The sequence below is a fragment of the Typopeltis vanoorti genome, chromosome 10 (genome assembly GCF_054136105.1).
Source record: "Typopeltis vanoorti isolate ZY-2024b chromosome 10, IOZ_Tvanoo_1.0, whole genome shotgun sequence".
NCBI lineage: Eukaryota > Metazoa > Arthropoda > Arachnida > Uropygi > Thelyphonidae > Typopeltis > Typopeltis vanoorti.
The window spans coordinates 46123820-46137800 of NC_143558.1; the positions used below are offsets into that span (position 1 = coordinate 46123820).

Genomic DNA, 13981 nt, shown 5'->3' on the forward strand with positions numbered 1-13981 from the left:
CTAACTGCTATTTACTGTTCATTTATTAAAAATTCTTCTTATTTTATTGCGTAACCTTATTTCCCAAACCTTTGCAAGTCTTGTTACACGATATCAAATATGCAGTACGGTCCGTTTGAAATCAAACTAAGTAGAAAAGAGACTAGAAAGTGCATGATAAAAGATAATTTTGGAGGATTGAAATGAAAATATCATAATAATCATCTATATACTTCTTAGCCAGAGTTGAATACTATCGATGGGTAAAGGACCATTACAAGCCTTACCATTCAAATAACCGTTATTAAAAAGGCATTTTAAAGCATCGACTGATCCTTGTTTAATTTGAAAAAAAATTATGATATGAAAATCCATATTAATCGGTTATAATTCTGATTATAAATCAATAATAAACGGACTTTGGTTATACCAAAATGTATATCAGATTTACTCGTAATAATTAGAAATCGATCTAATAGTGAATAAACTACAAGCCTGAATATTATACCACTATTTAAGCAAAGAATACAAATCCATATTTTAGCCAAATTTGCATTATGAGGTTAAAACTAGTTTTGATAGCATATTTGAAATACAGTCTTGCTTACTTTATGAATACTTCGGTATATAGTTCTATTTCAAAAGCATAATGATAACAGCCTTTCATCTTTTTGGTGTATTTTTAAAGTTTTGGTCATCATCATAATAATGGTAATCTGATAGTAATGAGATCTGATATACTCCCAAAATAAATTAATAGAAGACTATGTAAAAAACAGGAAGTGCCTATGTTCCTTACCAATAAGCCTGGAGTAAGCCTGGGTAACAAGAAGCTTGTTACCCAGGCTTACTCTTAGCCGGGTTGCTAAAAAAACATACAAGTCGTTTATTTTTAATACGAGCTTCTATGAGCTCGTATTAAAATACTATGAGCTTCTACCAGGCTTCTGACCAGAACCCAAAAGCGAACTATCATGTCAATGAAAACCTTTAAAAAAAAAGCACGAGAAGGTTGGTAGATAGGTCCCAAAATTATTGTGCCTTTCACTAAATGTAATACTCATGCAAAGGTAAAGGTAAACAGTACTATGTGATGTAGAAACAAACATTTTTTTCAATTATTTAGTTAAGAAATGTTGAATATTTCATCTTACTAAAGTATCTAGCTACTATCGTCATAATGAAGCAATTTCAGTTCTTTCTTCACAATAAACAACAAAAACAACTGGGTGTGAAGAGCTTTTATATTTGTGCATAATGGGATTTGCTATTCTGGATGAATTTTACCACGAATCCGGTAAAGAAAGGCGTTGCAAATTTTAATTTTTCAACGTAAATGAAGTTCTGAAAGAGACATAATAAATGTGTCTATGGATTGATACTGTGCAAAATTATAGAAGGTATGATCGAAATGTTTTGAGATGAACCGATAGGCTTTATCCACTATGCAGTGAGAAAAGAGTCTGCTGGATTATTTGCCATTTATTTCAAAGCTGTAGCTTGTTATTGAAAAGCAATATCTTGTAAACAGTAAACGTCAAAGATTAGCGCTTATGTGTATCAGCTGCTTCTTCAAATTGGAAAACAATGTCACATGAACTGGATTAAAATTTGTGCTGGGAGGAAAAATAACGACCAGAACTCAAATATTTGATTGGTAAACATTAATGATACTGAACGCAAGGAATGGAATCGTGCATTACGAACCAGCATTTATTCAGATATGTTACAGCATGTACTGGAAAATATGCGCGTAAATCGAGAATTAGTTTATTAGAGGTTGGTTTCTTCACGACAGAAATGATCTAAACCGCTTACATTTTCTAGGCAGCACATCCCATATTGCTGTCCTGCGACTTTTTTGTTTTTCTCAAAATTCAGGTTAGCACTCAAAGCATTGTCGCAAAAAAAAACGTATGGCACGTCTTATGTTCGAGATGCATAATATAATTATCAAATTAAAATATGTTTATTTTTCTCATGTGTCCTGTTGTTATTAAAATCTGTAACAGTGACTTCGCTGAAAAAAATGCATATCCGAAAACACTGGCAGAGAACTTTGAAAACTATTGAAGTGAACTAGGATTAAAGATAATATTATACAACACAAAAATTTAATAAAAACTATATTTCAGGAGATGATGACAATGACGAGGAGGGAGAAGAAGAAGGTGATGGAGAAGAAAAAATGCCTACATGCTCAGACTACGTTATGCATTTTATTACTCTCTTCTGGAAGATTTTGTTTGCGTTCGTACCCCCAACAGGTAAGGTATATTCACATTTTGACAACTTCCGATTAACAGACTGCAGTGATTTTATTTAAGGACTATTCTCACGAAATTTTAACGAAGCGAAAAAATTATCAGTTACATCGATTTTATTCAAATGATATGATGTTTTTATTCTGCATTATAAAACTACAATACTATGCGTACTTCTGTCAAATTCGATATACAGAATTTTGAATCATGATTATCATTACAATAAACACATGTAGCACTTGACGGCTAAACACTTCATAAGAAAATATTTTTAAATAAGCTGAAGATTGGTTCACACATGAAAGACTGAAGAACCTATTGTACATAGATGTAGTGTACCGGTAGAGGGCTGAGAAGAGAGGACACAAATTGTAAGCCTTGGCCAAGTGGTTAGCGTATCCACTCTCCAACTAACAGGTCACGGTTTCGAATCCCGTCGTGGGCGTGGATGTTTGTCATTGTCTTCAGATGAGACATGAATTTCATCGCCCACAGTGAGACCAGTATCCCACTTATTGAAGGCTTGAAAAAGTTCCATTCTTTGGTCTCTAGAGCAAGGATTCCAGATATGTAAAAAAATAAACGAGTAATACAAATAAATAAAATTAATAAAAATAGAAAAAATCTTCGACCCACGGACGGTAATTGTAGGTTTACAAAAAAACGCTTTCGTGGGCGGGATAATACACATAAAAAATGATGCTCTTATTTTGACCAGCTAAAAGTTGTATTCCAAAGAACACTAAGTGAAGAAGGCTACTGAGTAAATAATGTAGATGGAATGAAAGATTAGAAGGGATAAGAGCTGGTTCTGTAGGTACGAGGCGTATCCAGAAAGTAAGGTCCGTTCAGATTTTACCTCCAAATAAAATATGGCAGAGGGGGTCGCGCATGCCTGGTAGTATACAGTAAATGTAATAGGGTACATATGATACCCTATTACATCACAGGTCATCTGGATAAATCTTCGCTGGTCTTACAGCAGAACGGCATCAGAAGAATTTTGAATATCTTGGATTATTCGAAACGTCCTCCAACCCTGATGTATGGTATTCCTCCCATCTTCTCATTATACTCAGCAACTCTACTTTGAATGGATCGTTATTTATGTTGTCTCTTCATCCTTTCATATTCGAATTACTTACTCCATAATATGTAAGGAAGGAAGCAAGCCTGTATCATTAAAAAAGTCACACACACACACACACACACACACACACACACACACACACACACACACACACACACACACACACACACACACACACACACACACACACACACACGTATGGGGTGTGCGTATTTATGATTTCTGTTTCTCTCCTCTGTAGGTGCTTCAGTCCGTGTTGCCCTACTAAACTAAACTATCACCTTTTATTCATAAGCTATCCAAGCTACAACATCCATACACAGTTCAGCTATATACGAAGCGGGTCCAGAAAGTTAGGTCCGTATAGAATTTACCGCAAAATAAGATATGGGAGAGGAGTGGGTCGAGCATGCGTGATAGCATAGAGTGACCCTAGGTAGCTGTTGACAATTTTACTTTCGTTCCATTATCGTTGATTGTTTTCTATGAATAATTTATGAGTGCTGTAATAAAAAAATCCCGTTAATTGCGAGGTTCGTGGTGTGATACGGATTTTATTGGCGGAAAACAATAGTGCTGCAAAAATTCACCGACGATTGTGTAAGGTTTACGAGTCTAATGTAATGAGTGACAATAAAGTTAGGCAATGGTGTCGTTTGTTTAAAGAAGGACCAACAATGTTCACGATCAAGAGAGCAGTGGCCGGCTAAGTGTGGTGACAGACGATTTTGTGGAAAGAGTGAACATGAACATTAACTAGAAAGAAGTCAACGGACACCATAATGAGAGAAACAGACAGCCATGGTCTCACCTTAATAAGATGTAGCACCTCCTTTAGCTGCGATGACTGCAGCAATCCTATGGGCATACTTTCCACAAGGATACGATAGTGATCAATGGGAATTTTGGACCATTCTTCCTGTAGGCATGTAATGAGGACCTAGACTGTTGTGGAGGTGGATGTCCATGGACCTCACCTGATGCTCCAATTTATTCCACAGATGTTAAATCGAGTTGAGATCGGGACTCTGAGAAGGCCAGTCAAGTGTGGCGACGTTCATGTCCATAAACCACGCAGTTACAGCAGCAGCCGTATAACATAGTGCATTGTCTTGCTGAAAGAGACAATGGTTAGTTTCGTATAAACGCCACAAAGTAGGAAGCACTGCATTGTCCAGAATGTTCATATGCCTCTCGGAGATTAATATTTGTTGGGTTACGCACTCTGGTAAGAGATGTTCACCAGGTATCCGCAACATCCACACCCGTCCATTTGCTCGGTAGAGGATGTAGCTTGATTCGTTGCTCCCTACCAGAGCTGCCCAGGCTTCCGAATCGACTGTACACGCTCTTTGCATCACTAAAGATGACGCAGCATGTTGGTCTGGGTAATGTGGAGCTTGCAATCCTACCAAGGAAATTCAAGTTGTGAACCTAGGTTCTGAATGTTTTTGCGCATATTCGTGTTCTAGTCGATGCCTGGAACTCCACAATCAACGTGTCGGCTGAAATGGCGGTTTTTTCGTATTATCCTTCGTAGCACTCCACGGTCAGATTCGGTAAGTGTGGTGAGTCGTCCGCTCTGGATAACAGTTGCAGTTGACTCCCAGCGCTTCCATCTCAGTACAGTATCACTGATTGTTGACCTGAGATGGCCAAATTTGTCAACAGTTTGCTGAATGCCGTTTTGCAGATAGTTCTGCAAAACGGCATCCTATCACAACGCTTCTTTCAAACTCCGTGAGTTCCCTTCTCGCAGCCATTTCGCCCGGCCACAATTGCACCAATTAAGAGTATCATATTCCTCCAATTTATACCGGCTACAACCACTTGACTCGTTACATGGCACGGCACCTTGACCATGATTGTGTACGTTAATTTCTTGTATGTAAGCGAAGCGGAAGCTAGTTGCGTAGAAGGTGCACTCAGTGGCCTTAAAGGTCGAGAAAGTACGGCTGCCGTTCGCACAAGACACCGGCTTTTTCATTTGGCTTTTAAGCTCGGATCTGGATTTTAATAATCTTGTTTTGTAGCTGCACAAATTCAGCATAGGCGGAGAGAGAAAAGCCAGTCATTCCATCATTTCATCTTCTTCCCATAACTTAGGCTAAATAGCCTATCACAGCTAACTTGACTTCATATAGAACTTATTAATAATCATGATAGGATTAATCCTATATAGTCAGCTATATATGTCAAAAGAATGTATTCTATAACTGATCGGTCTGCTTTGAATTATAACACGTTCAGCTGAAAAGCCTTTAAAAGGCTTCATCGCGTCCTAGACAGAATGAACTTTATAAAGGACTTTCAAATACCAACAAAGATCCAAGTCATTTGTGGGTTAGCTGGAAAGCGTTGGATTCATTATCCTGTTCAGAAAAAGACGAATCTTTACAAGAACTTTTTAAGTGAAAATGGGTTGGCCATCTCATAAGGAGATAGTATGAGTTTTCCTCCAGGAAACGCAGGTTTTCACCACATCCTCAAATTCGGCAAACAGACTAGAGAACAGATGCAGTTAAGAGTTTGCAATTTCAGTTTGAACAGATTGAATCTATTCGAACATTTATTGAGTCCTACAGGTTTTGTTAGACTTTGACGATTTACCAGAGAACAAAGGACTAAAACTTGCCTAAATGATTCATAGAATTTAACAAGTATATGTTTAGGATGCATTAGTTTAGTATTTAAGAATTATAGTAAAAATTTCAGTCATTTGAATTTTAGTTTCAATCGGAGAAAAAAATCGATGTCATAAATGCACTATAACATTTGACACGCTCTCAATTTTTACTGAAATACTATTACTCAACAGAATTATTTTAATTATAAATTTGTCACATGCATCGAAATTTTCCACCGAAAGAGAAAAAATATCAAGAATTTCAAAATTCATTTCTGAACAACTGAATGCACATAAATAATCATAACAGTCCAGCAAAGTATCATGTTTAGTTTGGTCATATAAGTATATTTTACCGGATAATTTTCGTTTTTAAACCAGTCATAGGTCCGAATTACTAGCTTAATTTTTCCGCTTATAGTTTGACTATTTTTATTTGCAAACAAGTGATCACAGTATCAAATTACATTACATGTTTGACAGATTTTAATATAATTTGATATTTAGAACCAATATTAAATTCTTTCGTTTCGACAGGTTTATTTTAATAGCATTATTAGACAAAAAAAAGAATATATAACTATATATATATATATATATATATATATATATATATGTAGAAAGTATTTTACCTTGGGTATATTAAATGTTAAGAATACCAAGCAATTTTTAAAAACCTGGTTTTACTCCATTTCCCAAGTAAGCAAACAGACAAGTTTGCGCCTGCAAATGATGCAAGTCTAGCTGATCCTACAGGTAGTGCAAGACCAAGGAAACTCGTGGTAGACGTGGAACAAGCTCCGATCACTAATCTTAATATTTTCCCTTAATGCCAAAACACATCTCCAATAAAGGGGATGTATGATGTTTTGTATTAAAGGCAAGGGGCCACTACCCAGACCGGTTTCGACCTTTATTGAGGCCTCATCAGTGGGAGCTAGGCTAGAAATACCAAGATTTAGTAATACATACAGAGCTCGTAAGTATTTTACCAGAACAAGTTGCCATAAGGTGTTTTAACCTTATTAATTAAAAATCTCTGGAGGAGATATTTGTCTGTTTGCTTACTTGGGAAATGGAGTAAAACCATGTTTTTAAAAATTGCTTGGTATTCTTAACATTTAATATACCCAAGGTAAAATACTTTCTACATTTATATCTCCTCCAGAGATTTTTAATTAATAAGGTTAAAACACCTTATGGCAACTTGTTCTGGTAAAATACTTACGAGCTCTGTATGTATTACTAAATCTTGGTATTTCTAGCCTAGCTCCCACTGATGAGGCCTCAATAAAGGTCGAAACCGGTCTGGGTAGTGGCCCCTTGCCTTTAATACAAAACATCATACATCCCCTTTATTGGAGATGTGTTTTGGCATTAAGGGAAAATATTAAGATTAGTGATCGGAGCTTGTTCCACGTCTACCACGAGTTGCCCTGGTCTTGCACTACCTGTAGGATCAGCTAGACTTGCATCATTTGCAGGCGCAAACTTGACTTATTTGTCTGTTTGCTTACTTGGGAAATGGAGTAAAACCAGGTTTTTAAAAATTGCTTGGTATTCTTAACATATATATATACAGGGTGTTCGGGATAAATTTGACAGTTTCGTAAGGAAAAAGAAAATCTTCTTTGTATCTATTAAATTTAATGAATTGACAAAAAACATTACAGGCAGAGTTAATTACAATACTATCAACAAGATTTACTCAAAATAACCACCATTAGCATCGATCACAGCTTCAATTCTGCTTCGGAACCTCGAACAAGCTGATGCTACAGTCTCCCTGGGAAGGGCCGCAAAAACTGTTTTAATTTTATCCATTAACTGGGCTTTTGTATTACTGGAAGTGCGATTGGTGTCTTTTTCAACTGCGCCCCATACAAAATAATCCATGGGGTTAAGGTCTGGGGAGTTTGGAGGCCAAACATTTGGACTGGTGAAGTCGTAGAAATTTTCAGACAACCATTTTTGACTTTTCCCAGAGGTGTGGCAAGGGGCCGAATCCTGCTGCCATACATACGGCCTACCATTGGCTACCCTTGTTATCCAGGGCTTGACTACAGTTAGCAACTCCACGAACAAAGCCCGAATTCCAATGCCAGGGTTCTTCAACACCTGTTCCTGCAGATTTGCGAGGAATTCTGCTGTACGAACGCAATCAGATCGTCTGCTAGGGATCTTTCTTCTTGCTACATCCTCGTAGTCACCATTGCAAGTCTCTAGTTCATGCCTGATTGTTTTTACTGTATTCAGGGAGCATTGGGCAGCAGTCGTAATATCCTTATTTTGATGGCGGGCACGAATCATCATGATGCAAGTTATTCTCTTCCATGATTCAGGTGGGTTCCAGCTATCCATCCTTTCTGACATCTTGTATATGAATGAAGAAGGGTCCAAACTTTTAAATGAAGAGAAGTGTGTGTTAATACATGTAACTTACGGAAAAATATAATTAATTATAAATATGTCAAATTTATCCCGAACACCCTGTATATACCAGGCCTGCACAACTTGATTGTCTTTGAGGGCCAAACCCAACTTGGACCACCTGACCAAGGGCCAGATCACTTCGGACCTTGAATCTTAGACTAGTCCACTGCAGCTAAACTTAAGTAAATTTGTTAGTAGGTCCACATTAATTACTAATTAATATGCATATTTAAATTTTTAGAGAGTTGCAATTAAAATTATAATCAAAATTATTTACAAACAGATATAGCTGCAAAATTTCTCAATAAAAACCACTTAAACATAAACAGAAAGTTTACTAATAATTTCACTGAGAATATCACATTTATTCTCAGTAAATTATAAGCGACTGAATGTCACATTGAATTTCTTTGTTGCCACTATTTTATCAAAGTTTGGTGTCATGTCTTAATATGGCCTCTAAATTGATATCACTTAAAGATGAACGCCGTTTGGTTTTGTTCAAGTTCATGACCAAAAATGTTTGTTCACAAGTATATGTGCTCCCAAACATACAAAATACCTGGTAGACAGTATCCAACAAACTTTTAAATTTATCCTGATCCAGAATAGAAAAACACTCTTGTAAAGTACTCTCCCTATGCTTGACCCGATAGTTTTCAGAACACTGGAGATCAATAACTTCCATCTGGAGTTCGACAGGTAGATTTCCTATTTCGACAGAAAATGGATCATCGATCACTTTTATGCGGACTTCGTCTTCATTACTCAATGCCATTATTTTCTGAAACTCCTCACTTAGAAGTGCTATGTGCTTCTTATATTTTCCACCCACCATTGAATGATATTCTGATGGAATATTCTGTCGACAAGTTAAGAAATGTGATATATCCCCCTTAGCAAGCTGATTTTCAAACAAACGTAACTTCATTTTGAATGCCTTCATAAGAGACATTAACTGAAAACCAAAATTATTTTTTCCTTGAAGCTGTAAGTTAAGGTCATTCAAGTGACCCAAAATGTCACAGGAGAAAAATAAATCTTGATTCCATTTTTCATCTATTATTTCTGGAAATTTTTCCATATCTTCTTCAGATTCCAAAGATTCAATTAGTTCATTTTTTTAGAGCGACAAAGCGGGACAAAACTTTACCGCGGCTCAACCAACGTACATCAGTGTGGTATGGTAGATCCCCGTACTCAGCATCATTTTCTTCTAAAAACATTTTCTTCTTCTAAAATATTTCTTCCTGAAATATTCTGTATTTCAAACCCCGAGCTACAATATAGTTGACCAGAGCAAATACTACTTTAATCACATGATCAAACTGCAAAGCCTTTGAACAACATAATACCTGCTGATGAATTAGGCAGTGAAATTTTGTCAATGGTTTACCTGCATACTGTTCAATAAATGTTACAGCACCAACCTTTTTTCCATACATAGATGGGGAACCATCAGTGCAAACTGCTACTAAATTATTGAAATTTAAGGATATTTTTCGGTTACACACAGCCTTACATTTTCTGCGATCTCCTTTCCTGTTGTTCTTCCTTTCATTGAACACAAACCAGCAAGCTCCTCTGTCACCTCAAAATTCTTATTAACGTCTCTTACATATATTAAAAGCTGTGAAGTATCTTTCACGTCAATACTTTCATCCAGAGCAAGCAAATAATAGACAAATTCACTAGCTGATTTTTGCAGGTTATCTTTAAGATCTTCGGCAATATCAGCCGCCCTGCGCTGAACAGTCATACGGGAGAAACTGATATTTTCAAAATTATTTTTCTTATCGGGATACAATTCGCAAACGGAAATCATCAGACACTTTTTTTATCAACTCTCCCTCAGTAAATGATTAGCCAGCACAAACTATTTCTTGTGATATTTTTAAGCTTACCTTTGTGGCAACTTCATTTGCAGATGTCGCTTTTTTAAACGCTTGATGCTCACCGCTAAGGACTTTCAATAACTTTGCTGCTTTTATTTGCTTTTCACTTGCATCCACCTTGCCAAGGTTAAGTTGTTTCCATTCAAAATGACGTCTCAGATTGTACTCTTACGCAACAGCAATAGATTCCCGGAAAACAATGTACACTATTTTGTCATTAAACAACGTAAAAAAATATTTGTTTGTCCACCCAGGGTTAAATGCTCGATGTTCTGAATCTATTTTACGCTTTTTAACTTAAGCTCATTGTGTCGAGATTGACAGTATTAATTACAAAAAACTAATGATGAAAAACTCACAATAATGCAGGTTATGATAACAGTTATGTAATGTATTGCTCCAGCTACAATCAACCACTACACTGCCAAAGCCAGTCAAGGCACGGTCAGCTTTGTGTAATACGATTCGTTCTCTTTCGTAGACATCAAGTCGTTATAACGGAGATGTAACTTTGAATTTCTCCGCAGCGACACTAGCGCTAACAAAACCTCGAAGCGATTGTAATAATTTGCTATTAAATACGACAGTGGGAATAACTTCAAATGCAATTTATTGTCGAGTTGAAAGAAACATGATTGTGACATTAATCGCATGAACGTAAACATGCAGAGTCTTAGTAAAAATTTAATTCAAATTGTCTAATTTCATATTCTCCCGTATTATTAATTAATTTCAATCAGGTAGACGGGCCAAAATAAATAGCATGCGGCCCGTATGTTGTGCAGGCCTGATATACACCTAAGCCTGTAGTGTAGAACAAACAAGGGTTCAGTTATGTCTATACAATAATGTTATTAAAAAATCAAGGAAATCATCTTTTTTTATAATTATCTGCACTAATTATCCTTACTTATTGGCATATGTACTGTAGCAAAAATTTTGTTTTGTTTTGCTTAATTTTGCCAGCACATCTGTAGCGCAGTCGCAAAGACGATACAACATTTGATTTGAGTAAAAAGAAAGTCTTAATTGTAGAAAAAAAATCATCAACCGTCTCGAACTACAGAAACACAACTCATTCCAGCATATCCAATATGGCCAAGAAACGGCTTAGTATGTTATTTTAATTAACGTTAGGATTATTGGATAGACATGCTTTGTTTACATTCTAACTCGAAATTTTATTAAATTCTATTAAACTGGAGCAGAGTAATATTTAATAAATATTATCCCCATAATGATTCAATTGAAACAAAAATTAGATTGCTCGTCAAATTTTTGTATGGATTTCAAATACTAAATTTCGGTAAAATCTCAGTCAGATTCCGGGATAACTTGTACAGAAAAATAGGCGGACGGACAGTTCATATGGGCTAACAAATTTTGGAGAGGTATCTAAAACATAAAGTTCCCTCTAACGAATTCCAGTTTTATGTGAGGCTTTTCATTTACTGGCAAAGAAAAAAATAAGCTGTCTTATACAAAATCACGAATTTTTTTATGTTTTATTCAGTTTAATATATTATTATTATTATTATTATTATTATTACGGGCAACTCCAGGGAGTCCTTAGACTCATCGAGGGAGACCCCAAATCATATTCATCACAACTATTCGACATTCATACAGTATCTATCATACCTTGCTTTAAACTCATTCACTGTCACAGCATCCACCACAGACTCAGGGAGCGCATTCCACTCATTCACCACTCTAAAAGTAAAGAACCCAGCTCTAACACCCTTACTAACCACACTTTTTCCCAGTTTCCATGGATGTTCCCTAGTCCTCCCAAAACCAGACCTGTTCTCAAAAATATCTTCTGAATTAATTTTATAGAAACCCTTCAGTAATTTGAATGTCTCAATCATATCTCCCCTCCTCCGCCTATCAACCAATTTTTGTAACTCACAAATCCTCAACCTGTTCTCATAAGGTTCATTCCACAGACCTGCTATCATCTTGGTCACTCGCCTTTGGATCCTCTCAACCTCCTCTCCATCAAGAAGAAACCTAGGTGACCAAATCTGGGCACATAGTCGAGATGGGGTCTTATCAAGGCTCGATACAGAGGAACAACAACCTGCTTGTCTCTGCATGTCAACGTATTCTTCAGCAACCAAGTGATTTGATGAGCTGATTTGGCCACTTTTGCAATGTGCCCCCTCAACGTCAACTCCTTATCCACCAACACTCCTAAATCTCGTGCCTCATCAATTTCCTGGAGTACAGTTCCACCAATGTAGTAAACTGCTGCTAATCTTTTCACCCCAAAATGCATAACCTTGCATTTTGCCACATTAAATTGACATCCATTCTCCTTAGCCCAGACCTCCAATCTATCCAAATCATCTTGCAAAATTTTGACATCATCTGCATTCACTATTGCCCTACCCAACTTTGCATCATCTGCAAACAAATGAACTGTTCCTCTCAGATCCTTTCCTATATCATTAATGAACAAATTAAACAGCAGTGATCCAAAAACAGATCCTTGTGGCAACCACTAGTCACAGGCCGTCTGGTGGACTCTACTCTTGAATAAACCACTCTCTGATATCTCTCCGTCAACCACCCTCCTATCCATCTCACCAACCCTATATCCTGCAATTTACTGATTAGAATTCCATGTGGTAGCCTGTGATAGGCCTTAGCAAGGTCCAGTAGAATCACTGTAAACCCATTACCCATATCCAGTTCAGCCGTCACTGTGTTATAATACGTGAGCAAAGTTACTGAGACATGACCTACCTTTCACAAAACCATGCTGTCCCCGATACAGTATCCCATTTTCATCTATCCAATCTTGTATTTTTCTCTTGACTATTTTCTCCAAGACCTTGATAACGATTCCTGTTATGCTGATTGGCCGGTAATTTTCAACTGCAGCCTTGGAACCACCTTTATGCAGCGGAAATATTTTCCCCTCTTTCAACCCCTTTGGGATTGCCCCAGACCCGAGGCTCAAATTAAACAAAATGGTCAAGGGCACTGACAATTCTTTAGCCGCTTCACGTACGACACGAGCTGGTATACCATCCAATCCCACAGATGTATTGACATTGAGGTTCTGTAATAGACTAGTTACCTCTACTTCATTCATTACAATTCCAGTATAAGCTGTTGGTTCTTCCATTCCTGCAATGTCACCACCTAGATGATATACTCTTGCAAAGTGCTCGCTCACTAATTCCACTATATCGACTGATTCGGTTACCTCCCTACCCTCAGCATTTTTAAACTCATTCTGCCATGAGCATTTTCCTTTTACTTGCAACGTGTTGAAAAAACTGTTTGGGATTCTCTTTAGCCTGCATGGCCAATTTTCTTTCGTAATCCGCTTTTGCTTTTCTTACCACCCTTGTTACCCTTCTGGCCTGGGCTTTATACTGTTCATGTGCCTGCTGGTCACCTTTCTCCTTAAATTCCCTCCACAATTGTTTCTTTTTCTTTTTTGCAGCTCAAGCTTAATAGTGTTATTCATCCATTTAACCCCTACTTGATTTATTATTCGGACTCTTGGTATACAGTCAACCATTGCCTTATGCAAACACTTCTTAACCACCTCCCATGCACTATCAACATCCAGCCCTTGCAGTTTTACATGCCATGGCACTGAGCCAAGCACACTCCTAAGCTTGTCATACTTACCAGCCCAGTAATTCCACATGTACCCTGTCTTAATTGTAAATTC

General features: G+C 37.0%; 1 protein-coding gene across 2 annotated transcripts in view; it reads left to right on the forward strand.

The window, feature by feature from the left end:
* The window catches only part of LOC150102386 (sodium/calcium exchanger 1-like), a 362807-nt gene that overhangs the window by 305954 nt on the left and 42872 nt on the right, over positions 1-13981 (forward strand). For both annotated transcript variants that reach the window (XM_090399718.1, XM_090399719.1), the window contains one exon: positions 2115-2246. In XM_090399718.1, coding sequence (XP_090255844.1) covers positions 2115-2246 — 132 coding nt within the window. The remainder of the gene's footprint in view (positions 1-2114; positions 2247-13981) is intronic.